The sequence below is a fragment of the Trichosurus vulpecula genome, chromosome 1, assembly GCF_011100635.1.
Source record: "Trichosurus vulpecula isolate mTriVul1 chromosome 1, mTriVul1.pri, whole genome shotgun sequence".
In the NCBI taxonomy this organism is placed as follows: Eukaryota; Metazoa; Chordata; class Mammalia; order Diprotodontia; family Phalangeridae; genus Trichosurus; species Trichosurus vulpecula.
The window spans coordinates 562,053,376-562,075,280 of NC_050573.1; the positions used below are offsets into that span (position 1 = coordinate 562,053,376).

At 42.2% G+C, this 21,905-nt stretch overlaps 1 protein-coding gene across 6 annotated transcripts in view; it reads left to right on the top strand.

The window, feature by feature from the left end:
* Positions 1-21,905, top strand: part of CNTNAP4 (contactin associated protein family member 4) — a 419,915-nt gene that overhangs the window by 361,166 nt on the left and 36,844 nt on the right. For all 6 annotated transcript variants that reach the window (XM_036741850.1, XM_036741849.1, XM_036741851.1 and 3 more), the window contains 2 exons: positions 9,637-9,807; positions 10,593-10,811. In XM_036741850.1, the coding sequence (XP_036597745.1) occupies positions 9,637-9,807; positions 10,593-10,811 (390 nt within the window). The remainder of the gene's footprint in view (positions 1-9,636; positions 9,808-10,592; positions 10,812-21,905) is intronic.

The window sequence follows — 21,905 nt, forward strand, 5'->3', positions numbered from 1 at the left end:
TCGGGGTGAGAGGTGCTCGACACCCCAAAGTACCGACACGCCGGGTCCTGCCGAAAGAATTCGACTCAAGCCTTCTCAGCCAAGGGAAGGGATAAAGTTTATTAAGAGTTAGCCAAATAAGCCTGCCCCGAGAGATCCCACCCCTTGCGACGCCTGTAAGGAAAAAGGGCCAGACCCATCTGAGCTAGATTGGTTCTGACCACCTTCATGGAGGCAAGATGGAGATTATATACACAAAGGTTGTGGGAGGGATTGAGGGGTGGTCTGGGGTGACCAGAGGAGGGGTCTAGGGAGGGACTTAAGGACGAGGTCAGACTCCAGGGTGGGGGAAAGAGCTGAAGGCTATATGGAAATGACAGACCATGAAGGGCTGGGGTAGCCGGAGCTAGGGTATAGATATTTTGATCAGGATTAAGGATGGGAAACAGGATTAAGGGTGGGAAACAGCTGACAATAGAGGACTGGGCAAGGTAGGCATTTGGGCTTAATGGTTATAGCCTCAGGCCAAGGCCAGGTCGAGTGGCAAGATTCAAGGAGAGTTCAAGGGTTCAAGGGGTTCCCAGAGACTGCCCTCATCATTCCCCCCTCAAACAAATGGGACCCAAATTCTTTTGGGGTCAGGGACGAAGGTCTCAGCTTCTGGAATTGCTTCCTGCTGACAAGGGGCGTAGAGCTGGCTTGATGGGTCCAGTTCAAGGGGTGCACAGTCATCTGGAAGTTGATAGCTTGGAGACTGGAGGAGACAAACCTGGCAAGGAAGTTAAGCAAACAACAAAACAGACAGTACAGGAGTACAGAGAAAGGACAGGGTTCAGGAGTGTGTAGCACATCCAAATTAGGTCGGGGATATCTAAGAGCAAGGTTTGATGTTTGGTGAGCCTGTGGTTAGCCAGGCACTGGTGGCCCTCTGCTTCCAGGGTGCTCTGGCAAGGCAGAGCTTCTAGGGGCTGGTCTGCTAGAGGCTTAGAAGCTTCCTCAATTGGAATGGCTGTAGCAGCCAGAGAATCTAATTGTTTTGGAAAACAGGGGTCAGATCCTAAGGACTGGATTAGAATTCCCAAAGCCTGTCCTCTCCTTCCTTCAGCAGAGTGAGTGAAAGGTTTTTCTAGATTAGGTAAGGCTAATGCTGGAGTGGTGGTCAGTTTAGTTTTCAAAGTCCCAAAAGCTTGTGCTGGGTAGGGGCCCCACTCTAGAGGGAGTGAGTCAGGGCCTTGAGTGCCAATTAATGGTTGCAGCCCCTCCCAAGCCTTGGGCTTAATTGGATAATGAAGGCAATGGAGGGGAACTATGGCTGGGGTGGCAGAAGTAGCTTGCCCAGGAATTCCCTGATCCCAAACAATTGGCTCAACCCTCTCCCAAGCCTCTGGGGGAACATGGGGAGGTCTGGGAAACAGAGGGAAAAGGGAGTTATGAGGTTTAACTATAGAAAATTGGCTTCCCAACTTCACCATCAGGTCCCTTCCCCAAAAGGGGGCAGGGCCAGAGAAGGAGTGTTCAGACAACAGATCCTTGATGCCCATGACCTGATAGGTCGAGGGGCATGTGGGGCCAAAGCCACTAGTTAAAGCAAGAGAACATAGCCGTGATAAAGTGGGTAACCTTACCTTCTGCCTCGATTTTGCCCAAGGCTCCGCGAGAGAGGTGGAGAAAGTGGGAGCACAGCCAAGCCCCAGGCTTTCCCCTCCTCCCGAGTACTGGAGGACAGGGTGCTGGGAGGAGGCTCTACCACTTTTCCAGCCTCGGGGACATGCTGGGCATGGTCCTGGAGGCATGGATCCTAGAGGCTTCTTCCAGGGGGGCGCCCTAGAGGGGCACTCCTTAGACCAGTGACCCTCCTTGTGACATCGAAAGCAGGTTTCCCCTTTGCCAAAGTTGCCAGAAGCACCCTCCGGCAATCTCCTGGCCATGGCAGCCGCCAAGAATTGGGCATGTTCTCTGTCTCTGGCTTTTTCCTCTGCCTGGACTAAGTCTCTATCATTGAACACTCCGAATGCTGTCTCCAGTAATTGGGCCTGAGGTGTTTGGGGTCCCATTGCCAATTTCTGCAGTTTCCTCCTAATATCTGGGGCAGACTGATTAATGAAATACATGTTAAGTATTGCCGCCCCTTCAATAGAATCAGGATCCAAATTTGAATACTTCTTAATAGCTTCTACTAGCCGGGCTTGGAAAAGGACAAGGTTTTCTTTTTCTCCCTGAGTAATCTCCCTAATTTTTTGAAAATTTATTTGCTTTTGAAATGCAGTTCTTAGGCCTTCTAACAGGCAAATTTCCATATGGTCTCTCTTTTCTCTATCCTCACTCCTTTGATAATTCCATCCTGGGTCACTAGTGGGAACAGCAGCTGTTCCTGGGGGATAGTTTATGGGGTTATTGCTAGCCAAACTGTCCCCAAATTTTTGAGCATGTTCCCATATTCTCCTCTTCTCCTCAGTGGTACAACAGGTAGAGAAGAGGATATGCAAATCACACCAAGAAAGTTCAAATTGCAGGGACAGATCCCTAAAACCCTCAGTAAACTTAGTGGGATCTTCTGAGTATCTCCCCAGTTTTTCTTTAATTTGGATGAGATCTGAAATGGAGAATGGAACATGCAATCTCCTTGTCCCAGCAGGGGAGGCAGGCATTTCCCTCAGGGGAAAAAGCCTTGAAGGCACTGTGGGACCTGGAGCTTGCGGCTGAGGTAGATTAGACTGCAAGGCCAGGGCATCTGCCTGGCAAGGGAGATCAGCTAGTACCTGAGGAGGGGTAGAGGTCAGAGGGGAACATACCCCAGAGACCCAAGTGGGTGCTACCTCAGAGAGAGAGGCTAGGGGAGGAGATATTGCCGTGGGGGCAGGGCCCGAGGCTGGAACCTGAGTAGGGATTGCCTTGGGGATAGGGCCCATGGTGATAGATGTTGCAGGGCCTGCAGTAGAGGCAGGGCGTGGGGTCCCTTCGGCTGGAAATTCCTTCCTCCTTAGTAAAGGAGAAGTTAGGAGTAATTGTCGGGAGACAAACAAAATAAAACAAGAAAACAAAATATACAGAAGGTACCTGAAACTTTCCCAAATTCCCAGCGCCGAAACAATTGAAAGGATCTGGCACATGCTTCCGGATGGGGCATCCGTCCATGTCCTTCGACATGACCACTGGACCGAGAACCACCTGATAGCGTCAGGTGAGTTGACCACGACAGCCTGGCTGTCTGACTCACTGAGACCACTGGACCGAGCTGTCCGAGTGGACCGAGAACCACCAGAGAGCGTCAGGTTGACCAGGACAGTGTGACTGTCCGACTCACTGAGACCACTGGACCAAGCTGTCCGACCCACCGAGAACCACCAGAGAGCGTCAGGTTGACCAGGACAGTGTGACTGTCCAACTCACTGAGACCACTGGACCAAGCTGTCCGACCCACCGAGAACCACCAGAGAGCGTCAGGTTGACCAGGACAGTGTGACTGTCCGACTCACTGAGACCACTGGACCAAGCTGTCCAACCCACTGGGACCTGCTGAGGTCAGGCCCGAGAAGCACATCCAAAATGTTTGGAGAGCGAGGAGGGAGATTGGGAGAGGGGGAGGCTCACATACCTTCAGTCTTGGCTGGAGAAGAACTTGAGATTAGCAGTGCTTCCCGGCTCAGGGAACCATAAATGATGAGGGTTCGGGGTGAGAGGTGCTCGACACCCCAAAGTACCGACACGCCGGGTCCTGCCGAAAGAATTCGACTCAAGCCTTCTCAGCCAAGGGAAGGGATAAAGTTTATTAAGAGTTAGCCAAATAAGCCTGCCCCGAGAGATCCCACCCCTTGCGACGCCTGTAAGGAAAAAGGGCCAGACCCATCTGAGCTAGATTGGTTCTGACCACCTTCATGGAGGCAAGATGGAGATTATATACACAAAGGTTGTGGGAGGGATTGAGGGGTGGTCTGGGGTGACCAGAGGAGGGGTCTAGGGAGGGACTTAAGGACGAGGTCAGACTCCAGGGTGGGGGAAAGAGCTGAAGGCTATATGGAAATGACAGACCATGAAGGGCTGGGGTAGCCGGAGCTAGGGTATAGATATTTTGATCAGGATTAAGGATGGGAAACAGGATTAAGGGTGGGAAACAGCTGACAATAGAGGACTGGGCAAGGTAGGCATTTGGGCTTAATGGTTATAGCCTCAGGCCAAGGCCAGGTCGAGTGGCAAGATTCAAGGAGAGTTCAAGGGTTCAAGGGGTTCCCAGAGACTGCCCTCATCATTCCCCCCTCAAACAAATGGGACCCAAATTCTTTTGGGGTCAGGGACGAAGGTCTCAGCTTCTGGAATTGCTTCCTGCTGACAAGGGGCGTAGAGCTGGCTTGATGGGTCCAGTTCAAGGGGTGCACAGTCATCTGGAAGTTGATAGCTTGGAGACTGGAGGAGACAAACCTGGCAAGGAAGTTAAGCAAACAACAAAACAGACAGTACAGGAGTACAGAGAAAGGACAGGGTTCAGGAGTGTGTAGCACATCCAAATTAGGTCGGGGATATCTAAGAGCAAGGTTTGATGTTTGGTGAGCCTGTGGTTAGCCAGGCACTGGTGGCCCTCTGCTTCCAGGGTGCTCTGGCAAGGCAGAGCTTCTAGGGGCTGGTCTGCTAGAGGCTTAGAAGCTTCCTCAATTGGAATGGCTGTAGCAGCCAGAGAATCTAATTGTTTTGGAAAACAGGGGTCAGATCCTAAGGACTGGATTAGAATTCCCAAAGCCTGTCCTCTCCTTCCTTCAGCAGAGTGAGTGAAGGTTTTTCTAGATTAGGTAAGGCTAATGCTGGAGTGGTGGTCAGTTTAGTTTTCAAAGTCCCAAAAGCTTGTGCTGGGTAGGGGCCCCACTCTAGAGGGAGTGAGTCAGGGCCTTGAGTGCCAATTAATGGTTGCAGCCCCTCCCAAGCCTTGGGCTTAATTGGATATTGAAGGCAATGGAGGGGAACTATGGCTGGGGTGGCAGAAGTAGCTTGCCCAGGAATTCCCTGATCCCAAACAATTGGCTCAACCCTCTCCCACGCCTCTGGGGGAACATGGGGAGGTCTGGGAAACAGAGGGAAAAGGGAGTTATGAGGTTTAACTATAGAAAATTGGCTTCCCAATTTCACCATCAGGTCCCTTCCCCAAAAGGGGGCAGGGCCAGAGAAGGAGTGTTCAGACAACAGATCCTTGATGCCCATGACCTGATAGGTCGAGGGGCATGTGGGGCCAAAGCCACTAGTTAAAGCAAGAGAACATAGCCGTGATAAAGTGGGTAACCTTACCTTCTGCCTCGATTTTGCCCAAGGCTCCGCGAGAGAGGTGGAGAAAGTGGGAGCACAGCCAAGCCCCAGGCTTTCCCCTCCTCCCGAGTACTGGAGGACAGGGTGCTGGGAGGAGGCTCTACCACTTTTCCAGCCTCGGGGACATGCTGGGCATGGTCCTGGAGGCGTGGATCCTAGAGGCTTCTTCCAGGGGGGCGCCCTAGAGGGGCACTCCTTAGACCAGTGACCCTCCTTGTGACATCGAAAGCAGGTTTCCCCTTTGCCAAAGTTGCCAGAAGCACCCTCCGGCAATCTCCTGGCCATGGCAGCCGCCAAGAATTGGGCATGTTCTCTGTCTCTGGCTTTTTCCTCTGCCTGGACTAAGTCTCTATCATTGAACACTCCGAATGCTGTCTCCAGTAATTGGGCCTGAGGTGTTTGGGGTCCCATTGCCAATTTCTGCAGTTTCCTCCTAATATCTGGGGCAGACTGATTAATGAAATACATGTTAAGTATTGCCGCCCCTTCAATAGAATCAGGATCCAAATTTGTATACTTCTTAATAGCTTCTACTAGCCGGGCTTGGAAAAAGGCAAGGTTTTCTTTTTCTCCCTGAGTAATCTCCCTAATTTTTTTAAAATTTATTTGCTTTTGAAATGCAGTTCTTAGGCCTTCTAACAGGCAAATTACCATATGGTCTCTCTTTTCTCTATCCTCACTCCTTTGATAATTCCATCCTGGGTCACTAGTTGGAACAGCAGCTGTTCCTGGGGGATATTTTATGGGGTTATTGGTAGCCAAACTGTCCCCAAATTTTTGAGCGTGTTCCCATATTCTCCTCTTCTCCTCAGTGGTACAACAGGTAGAGAAGAGGATATGCAAATCACACCAAGAAAGTTCAAATTGCAGGGACAGATCCCTAAAACCCTCAGTAAACTTAGTGGGATCTTCTGAGTATCTCCCCAGTTTTTCTTTAATTTGGATGAGATCTGAAATGGAGAATGGAACATGCAATCTCCTTGTCCCAGCAGGGGAGGCAGGCATTTCCCTCAGGGGAAAAAGCCTTGAAGGCACTGTGGGACCTGGAGCTTGGGGCTGAGGTAGATTAGACTGCAAGGCCAGGGCATCTGCCTGGCAAGGGAGATCAGCTAGTACCTGAGGAGGGGTAGAGGTCAGAGGGGAAGATACCCCAGAGACCCAAGTGGGTGCTACCTCAGAGAGAGAGGCTAGGGGAGGAGATATTGCCGTGGGGGCAGGGCCCGAGGCTGGAACCTGAGTAGGGATTGCCTTGGGGATAGGGCCCATGGTGATAGATGTTGCAGGGCCTGCAGTAGAGGCAGGGCGTGGGGTCCCTTCGGCTGGAAATTCCTTCCTCCTTAGTAAAGGAGAAGTTAGGAGTAATTGTCGGGAGACAAACAAAATAAAACAAGAAAACAAAATATACAGAAGGTACCTGAAACTTTCCCAAATTCCCAGCGCCGAAACAATTGAAAGGATCTGGCACATGCTTCCGGATGGGGCATCCGTCCATGTCCTTCGACATGACCACTGGACCGAGAACCACCTGATAGCGTCAGGTGAGTTGACCACGACAGCCTGGCTGTCTGACTCACTGAGACCACTGGACCGAGCTGTCCGAGTGGACCGAGAACCACCAGAGAGCGTCAGGTTGACCAGGACAGTGTGACTGTCCGACTCACTGAGACCACTGGACCAAGCTGTCCGACCCACCGAGAACCACCAGAGAGCGTCAGGTTGACCAGGACAGTGTGACTGTCCAACTCACTGAGACCACTGGACCAAGCTGTCCGACCCACCGAGAACCACCAGAGAGCGTCAGGTTGACCAGGACAGTGTGACTGTCCGACTCACTGAGACCACTGGACCAAGCTGTCCAACCCACTGGGACCTGCTGAGGTCAGGCCCGAGAAGCACATCCAAAATGTTTGGAGAGCGAGGAGGGGGATTGGGAGAGGGGGAGGCTCACATACCTTCAGTCTTGGCTGGAGAAGAACTTGAGATTAGCAGTGCTTCCCAGTCAGGGAACCATAAATGATGAGGGTTTGGGGTGAGAGGTGCTCGACACCCCAAAGTACCGACACGCCGGGTCCTGCCGAAAGAATTCGACTCAAGCCTTCTCAGCCAAGGGAAGGGATAAAGTTTATTAAGAGTTAGCCAAATAAGCCTGCCCCGAGAGATCCCACCCCTTGCGACGCCTGTAAGGAAAAAGGGCCAGACCCATCTGAGCTAGATTGGTTCTGACCACCCTCATGGAGGCAAGATGGAGATTATATACACAAAGGTTGTGGGAGGGATTGAGGGGTGGTCTGGGGTGGCCAGAAGAGGGGTCTAGGGAGGGACTTAAGGACGAGGTCAGACTCCAGGGTGGGGGAAATAGCTGAAGGCTATATGGAAATGACAACCCATCAAGGGCTGGGGTAGCGGAGCTAGGGTATAGATATTTTGATCAGGATTAAGGATGGGAAACAGGATTAAGGGTGGGAAACAGCTGACAATAGAGGACTGGGCAAGGTAGGCATTTGGGCTTAATGGTTATAGCCTCAGGCCAAGGCCAGGTCGAGTGGCAAGATTCAAGGAGAGTTCAAGGGTTCAAGGGGTTCCCAGAGACTGCCCTCATCAGAACCACAGTTCATTACTCCACTAATGCTCCCCATATATCAGCTCAATCTTAAGTCTAATGTCACTCCTGTCATTTCATGATATTTTATTACATTTTATCATAATGCTTTCCAACATGTTCCTTTGCGACACAATGCAAAGATAAAATACAAAGCTGCCTACGATGTTTTCTCAATAGGGAGTCCACAAATAGCCAGCAATAAAAATGAATGTATGAGTAAGTGAAGATAATAAAACTACATATGTATATGTCTATATACAAACATTGTATTTCCTAGTCTTTTTATTTTCTCAAATTATTTCCCACCCCTCCATGGAGTTTGTTGCTATCATAGTTGGCAATACATGGCAGTCTTTTTTTTTTAATTCCATGACATAAATATGAGTGATTAAAATGACTCCTTCCAATTTTGATTTTTATTTTCGCAGTATTTTAAGAGTAGACACAAAGAAGTGTGTTTTTTTCTTGATCTTTAATTAAATAGGAAGTGTCAGCATAACAGAGGGCATAGAACACTGGGCTCTGGCATCTGGCATCTGTGACATCATGATGTCTGACATAAGACATATCTCATATCTTTCATGAGCTTGAATAAGTCACTTAATCTCTATGAGCCTTAGGGAACTAGGATTTGTTTAAATTATTAATGTTTTGTAATATATGGTAGTGAAGGGAAACCTCACTGAAGAGGTTTAAGCAAAATGATGATTGTAGGGAACCATAGGTTTCTAGGGGTGCTCATGACCCCAAAATACCGACATGCTGGGTTCTGCCGAAAGAATTCAACTCAAGCCTTCTTAGCCAAAGAAAAAAGACAAAGTTTATTAGGGATTAGCTATATTGGCCAGATCCTCCAGAAGCCATGCCATAGGCTAGACTCTTAAGGAATCTGTGCCCTTTTTGGAAGCCGGATGAGATTTAAATACAGAAAAGATTGTGGGAGAGATTGAGGGGTGTGCTGGGGTGACTAGAGGAGGGGCTCAGGGAGGGTCTTGAGGAGGAGTCCAAAGATAAGGTCAGACTCTGGAACCAAGGGAATGGGCTTAAGGGCAGGAAGTGGCTGAAGGAATGTCAGGGTTGGGAAGTAACTGAGGCATGCATATCCATAGTAACAATAGAGCCCAAGGTTTAGGTAGAGATTTGGGCTTAATGATAATGGAAGGCTATAGCCTCAGGCCAAGACCAGATCAAACAGGGAAGATTCAAGGAGAATTCAAGGTAGGGCTTTCTTCCAGGGCCTATAGACAAATGGGCCTTTTTGGGTTAGGAAAAAAAGGTCTCTGTTTGGGGCCTGTACCCCATCATCACAGCAAGAGTTTCCTTCTGTAGTTAACAAAAAAAAACCTTTGTATATTTGCCAAATTGTATGCGACTGAACTTATAGTTTTCAGTTAGAAAGAAGCCCATGAGTATCAAAGGAACTTAGTCGGACATTTTTACTATACATATGTTGAGTCTTTAACAGAATTAACAATGAAAAGATTTAAAATTAGAAAAACTTTAGTGGTCACCTAGTTCAACTCCACTTTCTATATGAAGAAACTGAGGCATGGGGAGGTTATTTAAAGGTACACTGGTTTTGCTATTCAGTGTGACACAGGCTTATGAAATTAGAATACTGAAAAATTAATTAGTGTTTTTTGTAGGTGTGCAACACTAAAAATGCTAGAAATGTTAATCATATATAACTGTATTATTTTGAATCTTAAATTTGTTTTCCTTTTTTTTCTTCCATTTTCCCTTTTATCTTTTCTTTGATGTAACAGGATCATTTTGGAATTCAGCTTCCTTCAATACTGAGACATCATACCTTCATTTTCCTACCTTCCATGGAGAACTTAGTGCAGATGTGTCTTTTTTTTTTAAGACTACAGCTTCATCAGGTGTCTTTTTAGAGAACCTGGGGATTAAAGACTTTATAAGGATAGAGCTACATTGTAAGTCCCATACTTTCAAAAGGGTATTTGCTAGAGGATTCACTTTATTGGGAAGCCAGCCCCTTAGCTAACCTAATTTTAAAAGTATTCCTTCTCTTTTAGCATTTGTTAATTATGTACTTATAAGTAAAGAATTTTATAGATTTAAGAGTCAAGAAAGGAAATAAAGTAGTTTGCCATTGAGCACTTGATATTCTATGAAAATCATCTCAGTCTTACAGTGACATCTATCCTTTTCATTATCCACACTTGGTACTGATTAAGAAAACTATCTATTCCTTTCAGACTACAGCTGATTTTTAAATGATTTTTTGTAACAATGCATTGACAATTCTTTTGTTTTGGGGTTTTTTTTTTTGACTGAGTGAACCAGTTGTTTAAATTTCATGCAGTTATAGTCTACTGTTCATAGTCAAATTGTTGAGAGATCATTTAAGTGGAATTAAGTTCTTTTAAATTATCAAACCAAAACAAATTTCTTTAGTTTCCACGAATTACCTTTAAATAAAATCCCCAAATCTTATTTATATTCATGCTAATGACAAGTGGATATTTTTAGTAATGAATGAAATCTGAATACACCCTTTCTGGAAGCAGTCTTTTCCATAAGAAAGACTGACTTCCCTGTCCCAGGATGCTTTTCCTGTGTTTTAACTCCCCTCCCCATCCCGCTCAGGAATAGCACAATCTGTATTCTGTTGGATTAGGGTCCTCTTATGATTTAAGATATGAAATTCTTATCTATGTGAAATAACTTGAGCCACTGCCACCTCTGCCATTTCTAGCTCCAGCTGAAGTAATGTTTTCATTTGATGTGGGGAATGGACCATTTGAAGTTATGGTGCAATCACCTGCTCACCTAAATGACAATCAGTGGCACTATGTCAGAGCTGAAAGAAATATTAAAGAAGCATTGCTTCAAGTGGATCAGCTCCCACCAAAATCACAGCCTGCTCCAGTTGATGGACATATCCTTTTACAACTCAACAGTCAGCTATTTGTTGGTAAGTACTCCTCAGAGCTATTTTTGCAATTGGATTTTGAAGTATAGATGACTGTTAGGAAAGTGTTAAATATTATGTTATTGTCGCTGCTCTGTAGTCATTCTAGTCATGTCTGACTCTTCATGACCCCATTTGGGATTTTCTTGGCAAAGGTACTGAAGTGGTTTGCCGTTTCCTTCTCCAGCTCATTTTACAGATGAGGAAACTGAGGCAAATAGGATTGAATAACTTGTCCCAGGTCACACAGCTACTGTGTACGAGGCTAATTCGAACTTCTTGACTCCTGGCTGGTCCCTCTATTCACTGTGCCACTTAGCTGCCTAAAGATTATTAAGAAAACAAGATGCTGTATTATAATTATATGTTAAATTATTAATTTTACAACAGTTTGTTTGGTGTATATCTCATGAGTCTTCTCACCATTTTTATTTTACCAATGCCATCCCCCCTTTATTAGCATCTTTCATGTACCTCTCACCTACTTGTTGTGCTGTCTGTAGAAAATTTAAAGCCAAACTTCCACTTAGTGCAGATATGTGCTACAAATTTCTTCTCCCAAATGGAAAATTTCATGAATAGTTAACAAAAAATAAAGCTTATTTCACTGCCTTTAATTGGAAGCTGTAATGAATTATGTTTCCAAGTAGTGTGCCATTTGCTTCTATTAGATGCAGTCCTGGTTTTTCTTAATTGTTTTATACCTTTTTCTATCCTAGACTCATGATTTATAGCTAAATACTGTGCCTTTATTCTCTGTGCCCAGGTATGAAAATTTGCCTTTAACTAAATATTAACTCGCTACTGTGTTCATTACAAGGCAGTAGCTCCAATAACAGGAGTCTTCTCACCCCCTTTTCCCAATCACCAATATAGGCAGAATATTAAGGAGATTTTCCACAATGCTGTATAAACTGACCTCAGTTCTAACCTGCTTACAAAGAAGGTTTCAAAATTATTTTTCTCAGGCCCACCCTGCATGTTTTCAAGTCAGCGTGTAGATGCATCTATCCTTTAGAAACCAGGTTGAAAGGTGAATAATTCTCACATTGCAATGACATAGCATGGATAATATCAAATAGTGATTTCTTGGGAGTAAATTCCTTGTATTACTCTATGACTTCCCATTGCCTCGTCAATTGAATCCTCACATACCCAAGGGGGTAAGCATATTGAATTCCATAGGTGTGTAGGCCCTTCTAGCAATCTTTCAGGGATTAATGAGATAACTACAGGGCGAGAGTCGAGAGAAAGAAGTTCAAAGTCTTGCCTATGGAGTTTGTGATAAAAGTGTGAAATTTGAGAGAGTGGAGAATGGAGCAGACAAAGAACTAAAGGACAGAAACTGAGAAACAGAACAGATATTGTTTTAAGGGGGTAGAAAATAATGAGGGTCCCCTTGGTGAGAAGAGCATTACTGTCCATGGCAGACAGATGAGACTTTAGCAACTGGGACTGCATTTTGCTTTCTACCACTACTGGTAGGCTATTAGTTTGTAAGCTTAATTCTCACTCTCTCTCTTTTTAATAACTTAGTTTGTTCCTATTGCCTGTAAGCATGTAATTACTCAAAATTAGCGTGTGCGTGGAAGAACATCTCTCTAATATGGAATAGCAGATAGAGCATTGAATCTTGAATGGAAAATCTAAGTTGAAATCCACTCTCAGATACTTACTAGCTGTGTGAACCTGGACAAGTCACTTAACCTTGGTTTTCCTTAGATTATTATCTGTAAAATGAGGATAATAGTAGTTGTTCACAACAGTTGTTGGGAGGATAAAACTAGATAAAATTAACTAATAATAAATAATTAATAATAAAATTAATTTATAATATTAATAATTAATTAATAAGAATTAATAATGTGCATACTTAGCAAACCTTAAAGTGCTATATAAATGCTAGGTATAATTATTATTTTCTCTGAGAGACTTTGCATTTTACAAATTGCACTATAACCCTGTTGTTCTAGTTTGCAAAGTTAAAGGGCCTCCCTGGGGTCTATCAAGTTACATTTTAATTTTATGAGTTATTGTATAAGTCTCCAAGTAGATCCCTAAAACTTACATTTAATGTTCACTCAAATTTCTCCTGGAAGAATAAGCCTTTGGTACAAGCGTGCAGCTGGGGTTTTGAGCATAAGTCCCAGAGGTTAACCTCTCCCCATTCTATCTAAAGGGAGGAAGAGAACTAGGAGGGCCTCAGAGAGAGTATTTCATCCAAGCTGGACCACTGGTCCATGATCTTACTCCTTTCAGACTGTGAGGGAAGATTAGGGACGTACTTCACAGAATACTTAGTATTACAGATATTACATAGTTTTCTGATGTAGTCACATTGTGATACCATGTCCTTTGAATTTGACCAGATTTATTTTTTAAATAGTGTCTTCATTGAAAGGAGGATTTGTGATTTTTGTCAGCATGGGGAACTTCTAGTGTAGTATACTTCCATTGAAACAAGTCACAACACATTTGTGCCTTAGCTAAATTCTAAGGAGTTAGAGTTGCTTGAGACAAGAGATTTGAAAAGGATCACAGCTAGAGAGTGTCACAGGTGGAATTTGAGGTGCAAGTCTTCCTGAGTACAAGTCTAGGTCTCTTTACACTAGAAGCTGTTTCCTCTACTAATATGTTATATAATCTTTATTTAAACCAGAATCTCAAAATCTAATGGTCTTCCTGTTCTTCCTCTGACTTGTGATATGTGTATGGGACAGAATTTTTAAATAATAGGAGAGACATCCTTAGGAGAAACAAAGTAAATTTATTCTACAAACCTTGCAAGATTTGGGCACACCTCCATAATGGAGGAGGTGAGGTAAAAGGGAACCTGCCTTAATTTATAGTCTTAATGAAAAGATTCCCACCCACCTCTATCCCTTCTCACCATTGGCTGGGAGGTGGGCTTACAGTCTAGGTGCACAGAGGACCAAGATTGATCCGGTCCATTCAGGTTTTTCCCTATTAGAACTCAACTGCCAGGGTGGCGTCTGAAAGTCTAGGAGAAGAAATGGGGTGGGGGAAGGATTGACCCTTCCTGGAACAGAGAACAAATAGCTCACAGGAAGTTCATTATCTTCTAACATCTGAGAGAGAGGGGGGGAAGGGCATGCCTTCTCAAAATTACAAGGCCAAATCCCAAAACCTCTCCATTAGACATACCCTGTGAAGTCTTCACAATTATCTGTCCCATTCATATGTTTAAACTAAATTACCTGTTTCAGAATCCTTAATCAGAGAAGTAGCTAACTAAAATATTTGAGCAAAGTTAAGACTTCAGGGGTAGTCCAATATCAGCAAAAAAGTTTCTCTTTCCCATGTAGTTCTACATCATAGCAGCAGGGCAGTTCCTCATGGCAATGGTGGAACTATTCTGGAAAAAGAGTGGGAGGGGACATGTGAAGAAATAGTCTCTAAAACTTTGATTGAAATCTACTCATTTGACAGTAGATGACAGATATATTTGGTACTGATGGGAATTCTGTCTTTATAATAATAGAGTAATATATCCTGATGAGGGCTTATTGAACTTTACAATTAAATGTAAGATTTGGAGCATGAATCATTTCAGGAAAGTGTAGGAAATAATGAATGATGTAAAGTTTGTGAACTGTTAGAAGAGACTTTAGAATTTAGTCACTTTGCATAAGAATAAAGGAATATAAGATCTTGTATGCATGTCTATTGAAAAGCTTTAGGCCTTTGACTCTTCCCTGTATTTACAAATTCAGGAACAGAGAATAGTTATTGGAAAAATTCAGGATTTATGTCATTATTAGAATTGATTTGAGATTTTTGAAAGAAAAGACAGAGATGTTTGTAACTAAATCTTGAATTTTATCTTCATAATCAGATTTTGCCAATAAAATTTAACCTTGGCTCATCTCTATGAGGCAGGTTTATTAAAAAAAAAAGTGGGGGACTCACATTCATAGTCATTCTGCCCATAAGAAAGGTTGTTATGAAATAGCTCATGCTTATGCCCCCAGTTAGAGAGTAAAACTCTTTAACAACTTTCTAACAAGGAATTGAGTGTTAGCTCCTTAGTCTACCACACCAGCTTTTTGCTGTTGTTGTAAACAAAGGACATCAGACAATTTAAAGATGGGTTCATTCACAGGTATTTATGAAAGTTCATTTAAAATCTGCTAAATGTGTTTTTCTAGCAATTTTTAAACACGTGGTTAAATATAAGTAAGGCAGAGGCTGGGTAGGGACCATCCTTTTGCTCTATCTGTTCATCTCAGTACTCCTGTGACCAGCTGTAACATCTGTTCTTTGTTTTGTTTCGAAGTCGTATTTTTCTGTGTATCAATATAAAGTTCACTTCTCATGGTCTTGGAGTAAAGAACTCCAGGTGAATTGGTCATGGTCCTCCATGATTGTGCTGCTGCCTTAGCATAACTGCCACCTCTCCTTGTTCTCACTGGGAATCCCCAATGTGAGAACTTCCACCTTCCACCAGGGGCTAATCTTTCATTAATTTCCTCCCTTCTCAAACCAGAAAGAACTACCAGTTCCAGGGGTATTAATGGCCAGCCAACCTCTTGTCAGGAATTATTACAAAAGGAAACACATTTATGAAACATCACCCTTGATTAAAGTGACTATTAGCAAAGTCTCAATACATTATCATAGGGCTTTTCCTGCTGATTTTGTTTTCTTTATATAATCCGATTTCTTTCATATATAAAAAGAAAACAATCTGATGTCATATATGTATCAGGCATACAGCTGTACTTCAACTATGTTTATAAGTTTGTATTCGCTAATGCAATTTAAAAAAATTGCACACGTATTGTCAGAAGTTAGTATGAGAATATAAAATAGCTAAGTGATGATTTTTTTCTCAAAAGTCAAATTTTTGTTGTTTTAATTACTCTGATAGGATAAAATTTGACTTGACTTTCAGAAATGTCCTTGTTTTTCCCATTTGATTACTGAGAAATGGTTTTGATTTGGTAGTCTTAAATTTACATTTCAGAGTCCATATATAAACATTGCAAAGGATCTTATTCTCTAGTATCCTATCCTTCCAGCAAAGCCCGTTCTAAATTAGAGCTACCTCCCTTTTCTGGGCTGCTCTGCAGAGCCATGTTTGTTGGATGCCCATGTTTGGTAATTTCTCTGTTTTTATCTTTCTTTTCTGAGCGAAAATGTCAAACTCATCCATATTGTTTGAGGGGGAGGGCTTGTTCTTTTGCTAATTGCTGAGTGAGGTGAAATCATTTGTGTTCAGTTTGCCTCCTCAGTAGTACACATTTATCTACCCATTTGTTATAGAATCTTAGATCACCGACTCAGAGTTGGAAGGAACCAGAAAACCCAGCTAGTTCAAGCTATACCTGGCCAAGAATACTCCAAATAACTTAGACCAAAAGTGCTCTTAACAGTATTTTCTTGAAACTAAACAGCTTTCTACTGAACTCGAGCTTGGCTGGGTTAGAGTGATGAAGAATACTGATAGATCATGAAGCATCCTTAATAATATTAAAAAGTATTGTTCAAATTATATTCTGCAGGCAGTGGGGAGCTATAGAAATTTCAGAAAGGGTAAATGGCATAATTATAGCAATATTTTCGGAAGTGTAAATCACTAGAAATATACAGAATGGATTGGCAAGGGAATGAGACTGGAAAAAGAAAGCCAAATCGAAGGTTGCTGCAACAGTCTAGGTACAAAGGACATTCACTAAAGACTAATGGAGTCATTGATCTCTGTCTACTCCAATCTACTTTTTAAAGAGTGTTTTACTAAGAAAGGTTTCACACCTCCTGAAATGGAATTCTCCTTCCAATTCTTTCAGCTAACACTCTTATTTCATTGATAGGATCTTTTTAAAAAGTCTTCTTGCATTTCTTTTAGGAAATCCAGTACAGCTTGTAGCATGTCTGTGATTTTCTTTAAGGCATTGCCTGTAAATGCCATGAAATTAATCTTTTCTTCTGGGTTTGCTTCCCGTGAGGTCCAAGTATAGTTTGTGTTTTCTTTGTCTACTCTTTCCTGAGACTTATTTTCTAAATGAAGACTTTGTTTCAGAGATAGGTTTGGTATACTTCTGAGTGGTGAGGCCTTCATTGGTACTGTCTGAGGGCAGAGTTCTGTGTTCTTCAACGACTTCAGGGGTAGCTGGCCATCTCTACATCAGGCGTACATTATCTAAGGCATCTTCTATTGGGAGAGGTCTCTGTGATATGGCCTGAGGCTTCTGATAGTGCTTTTCCCTCTCTGAAACAGACTTTTCTTCTTTTTGTAATTTCTTTTTTCAATCTATGGAAAATCTTCCTTCTTTTCCTGTTGACTTCCCTTTTCCCCACTGAGAAAGAAAGAAAAAAAAACAAAGCAATTTTTACAAACTCGCAGGTCAAACAAAATAAATTTCTGTATTGCTCATGTCCAAAAATGTCTCAGTCTGCACTCTGAGTTCATCACCTGTCTAAGGGAGTGGACAGTTTATTTCATCATGAGCCCTCTGAACTCATGGGTGGTCAATGATTGATCAGAGTTCCCAAGTCTTTCAAAGTTGTTTATCTTTTCAATATTGTTGTATAAATCAATCTCCTGGTTCTGCTAACTTTAATCTGCATTGGTTTGTAAAAATCATCTCAGTTTTATTTTTCTGAAACTACCCCCTTCATCACTTCTTATAGCACAATAGTATTCCATCACATTAATATACTATAATTTGTTCAGTCATCTTCAATTGATAGGCACACCGTTAATTTCCAATTTTTCTGGTAGGAAAAATAGCCAAGATAGATATTTTTTTTCACTTCCTAATTTAGAGTTTGTTTGCATCATTAGAGCAGTGAATTCTCCTAAGAGGAAATTGCATTTGGGAGTTGGGAGAAGGTCAAATTCCAAAGGGTTGGAAGAGAAGCTTTGGTAGTCATCTCCACCAAGGCTATTACTTCCAGTAAATATGAGTTGACCCTTGGCCCTTTTAGTATCTAAATTTGAGACTACTCTCCCCAGGGACAACATGGAGAGAGTGTATCCTCAGTCTAAGGGGATATTTTGGTAACAATTTTTCTTGCTAAATGTGGTTAGTAAATACCCTTTCTAAAAGTTAAGTCTGGCTGATAGTTAACTCGAAGCACTGTGGCGGAGGTGGGGGAGCCATGTGAGTGACATATGAGAAACCCCATCAGCTCAGGTTACCCCTAGAATAATGAGGGTAGTAGTAGTTGTCTTCCCTCTGAGCACCCAGCCTGGCACTGAGAATGAGAGTTAAAGACTTTGCCCTGAACAGGCTTCTGTCTACATCTACAGCTTCCTCTATCTCTCTCTTCATCCCCAGCTCCACCTTTATCTCTATCCAGATAACTATCTTTATCTACATCTACATCTATGTCATCTCTCTCTTGATCTCTATCTATTTCTATCCTTATCTCTATCTATAGCGATGTTATATATAGAACGCATATTTATATCTATAAGCTGTATAGACCTATACATATATAACATGAAGCCAGCAAAGATTTCTTTAGACTTTGAGGCAAATCAGTCAAAATTAGAAAATAAACTAAACAATTTATTTGAGTGAATTCTCTTGAAAGTTAATTGCTTATGTGTTGATTGAAAAATCACTTGAGAAGTCTTATGGTTTATTTTTCTTTTTGAATAGTTTTTGGTAAGAAACTTATGCAGTCAGAGAGGTTCAGTCCTCAAGGAGTGAAGTATGGGACAGGGTCATCTGGAATGAATTCACAGACTCAAGCAATCTTTAAGTCAAGTTGGCAAAAGATTTTTGTTACGCTATTCAGCATGCAAAAGTTCTTTAGGAACCTGCAAACTTAGAGGGATACAGTTAAAGTTTATATAGGATAAACTATAGTAAAACATGTGCCAATTATGTTAACTAGATGATTCAGAGCAGGATTAGAGAGTGGTTAAGGAGTGGTCAGTTTTTAAAGGAACATGCACTTTCTGTATCTACTCAGAGTTTACCAGGTAGAGACCAAGGCAGGGCCACAGGGAGGTGTGTTTTTTGGTCTTCTGTGTCACTAAGTTAACTTGCAGTCAGGGCCGATTGAAGATTGCCCAGTCTGCCACCAATAAATGTCTTGTTTGACAAGATAGATGTAGGGAGTGTGTGTGTATGTATTAAAGTCTAGGATACACATAATGAGGAGTACAGGATGCATATAATGAGGTAGGGAGTTGGTACAGATAGTCCAGTGGGTACTGAATATCTTTATGAGCCAGTACAAAGCCAGTTCAAACTAATGATTCCTACAGATGAAGTTTGTTACTGTACCAGGGAAAGAGATAAGTACTTTGCTGGGGCCCACTCATGCGTAATTGCTAGGCACAGTGTCCTTCGGCTGGGGAGAAATTGCCAGGGAGAGTGTTTTGAGGCTAGAGAGAAATATGGTCTTGGAACTGGGGTCCAGGCATAGGCACCCAAGTGCCCCATCAAAACCATTTTGATTGTAATAAAATCCAACAAATTCACATTACAGAGATGTTAAGTGGCACAGTGGATAGAGCACTAGGTCTATAGTCAGGAGACCTTGAGTTCAAATGTGGCTCAGATACCAGCACACCTATTGTGTGACCTTGGGCATTTCCTCATTTTCTTCAGCTGTGAAGTGAGGATAACAATAGCACCTGCCTCCCAGGGTTGAAGTGAGGATCAAATTGGACAATATCTGTAAAAGCATTTAGCATGGCGCCTGACATAAAATTTGTTGTTTATCAGTCATTTTCAGTCGTGTAGGACTTTTGTGACCCCATTTTGAGCTTTCTTGGCAAAAATACTGGAGAGCTTTGCCATTTCCTTCTCCAGCTCACTTTATAGTTGAGGAAACTGAGACAAACAGGGTTAAGTAACTTGCCCAGGGTCACCCAACTAGCTAGTGTCTGGGGCCATATTTGAACTCAGGAAGATGAGTCTTTCTGACTTCAGACCCATTACTCTATCGACTGCACCACCCAGCTGTCCATAAAATTGGAGCTTATTTAATATTTATTTCCTTCACCACTACCCCAAGTTCCTCACGTTAATTTTGATTATTGGCCTACTTGCTGATCTGCCTGTAGATTATCCCGCCTCCTGCATCCATGCTTTTTGTACAATTTATCCCCTAGACCTCCAGTGCACTCCTTCACCTGTTAGCATCCCTACATTCCTTAAAGGAGTAATTCAACCATCACCTCCTATGTGACTGTTGTCCTGATCCTCCCAGTTGGTAGAGCCCTCACCATTTAAAAAAAACACCTTTGTATTTGCTTTATATGTTTTCTCATGGATAAAATGAGAGTCTTGTGCTAGATTGCCTCTGAGGTCCCTTCCAGTTCTTTATCAATAATCCTACGGTTCTATTGTCCAATATTTTTTATATTGACTTAGCTACAAAAAATACCATTTTTCCCTCAATAGAAAACAAGCTCCCAGGGGGCAATGGCTATTGTTTTCTTTTGTTTTTTTTTTTCTTCTTTTTCTATCCTCAGCACATAAAACAGTACCTGGCACATAGTAGGCATTTAACAAATGTTTGTTGACTTTCTCACTTTTGTGTTTGTGTCCCCAGTGCCTGTTACATAGTAAGCATTTAATAAATGTTTCTCAAATATGCTAATGAACAAATGTATGAAAGTAGGAAGGCATTGTCACATTGTGCATCCTCATGTTAGCAGTATGACTTTCTGGTTTCTCTGTTCCTCACAAAATTTTAGTATTTTTTTTTTTCATTTTAGAAAGAACTTAACACTCTTTCCTCCTCTCAATCAATAAAGATCCTAGCTGAGCCTTATGCGAAGTTAAACTTTTATGTTCTAGTGCCATGGGCAACTGTCACTTCCTCAAACTACATTCTGAAATAGAATGCTTTTGGAAATTGGTTTTAGTTATACTAAGATAATATCAGAAAACAATTTCTAAAAGGGCCAGTTTCTCTATTCGAATGAAGAAATTGAAGGCAACATTTAAGTATAAAGCTTACTAGGCTGGTGCAGAGACTTCAAATTTGTTTAATCACAACACTATTATAAAAGTATTGTGGTCATATGTTCATAATCGAGGCTTAAAAATAGGAAAACTGTAAGCTGCAGATATTGTTTAGCTGTTTTTCATCTCTAGCAGAATAGTTTGCAATATAAGATTGTAAATACAGAGTTGAAAAGAACCTTAAAGGCCATCTAGTCCACTTCATTTTAAGAAACTAGAGAAGTTAAGTGACTTGCCCAAGGTCATGTAGGTAATACATAACAGACAGGATTTGAACTTAGGACCTTGGACTGGAAAGCAAGTATTCTTTCCCCTGTATCATAGCGCTTCCCAATAATTCTTCAAATTTATTAAAATATTGGATGATAACTATTTGATCATATCAAAGTACATAGTCAAACTAGTAACTAGAAATGGCTATTATTTATGGTAAGTATTATTTCAACTTGAAAGGGAATGGTCCTTGAAAATTCAGGACTTAATCACAGAAAAAAGATAGACAACTAGTCATTAAATTAACCCTAAAACATGTCACGTGCCAAGTGATCCCCTTATTAGAAGTAATTCATTCCTTTGAATAAATCAAAAGGAAGCAATCTGATACGAAGCATGTTAGCCTATGCCTCAGAGTGACCTTTAAAATTTATCTCTGAGTCTGTGATACACTCAGAGAGGAAGCCAGCTTCTAATAAATGGTACTTAAGAAAAAGAAATTTTAAATAAAAGTCATATGGGTTGGGAGAGCAGAAGCATAGATGAAAGCAACCACTCCAAAGAAAGGGAGTAAGACTCTAGAAACAAGGTGGCTTGGACAACTGGTCATCAGGAATTATGGGAGAGATGTTCTGTGACTGAGCCCTCTGGACTACAGAGTTAAAGGTGGCAATCTAGTATCTCCTTTTCCTCCCTGTGTCCCTCATAGAAGCTTCAACCTTTCCTTGCAAAAATCTGTATAGCTTTGTTTTAGACATTAACTTTGTCTTTATAAACATCGTTAACCAGAAGCTTTTGCTTGTGTGGTTGTACTTACTGGAAATGAAGTTTGGAGGAGTCAACAAAAGGGAAAATGTCCCCAGAGGAGAGATAAAGGTAGATCTAGCAATGAGACAGTTTTTTTTTTTTTTTTTTTTTTTTTTTTTTT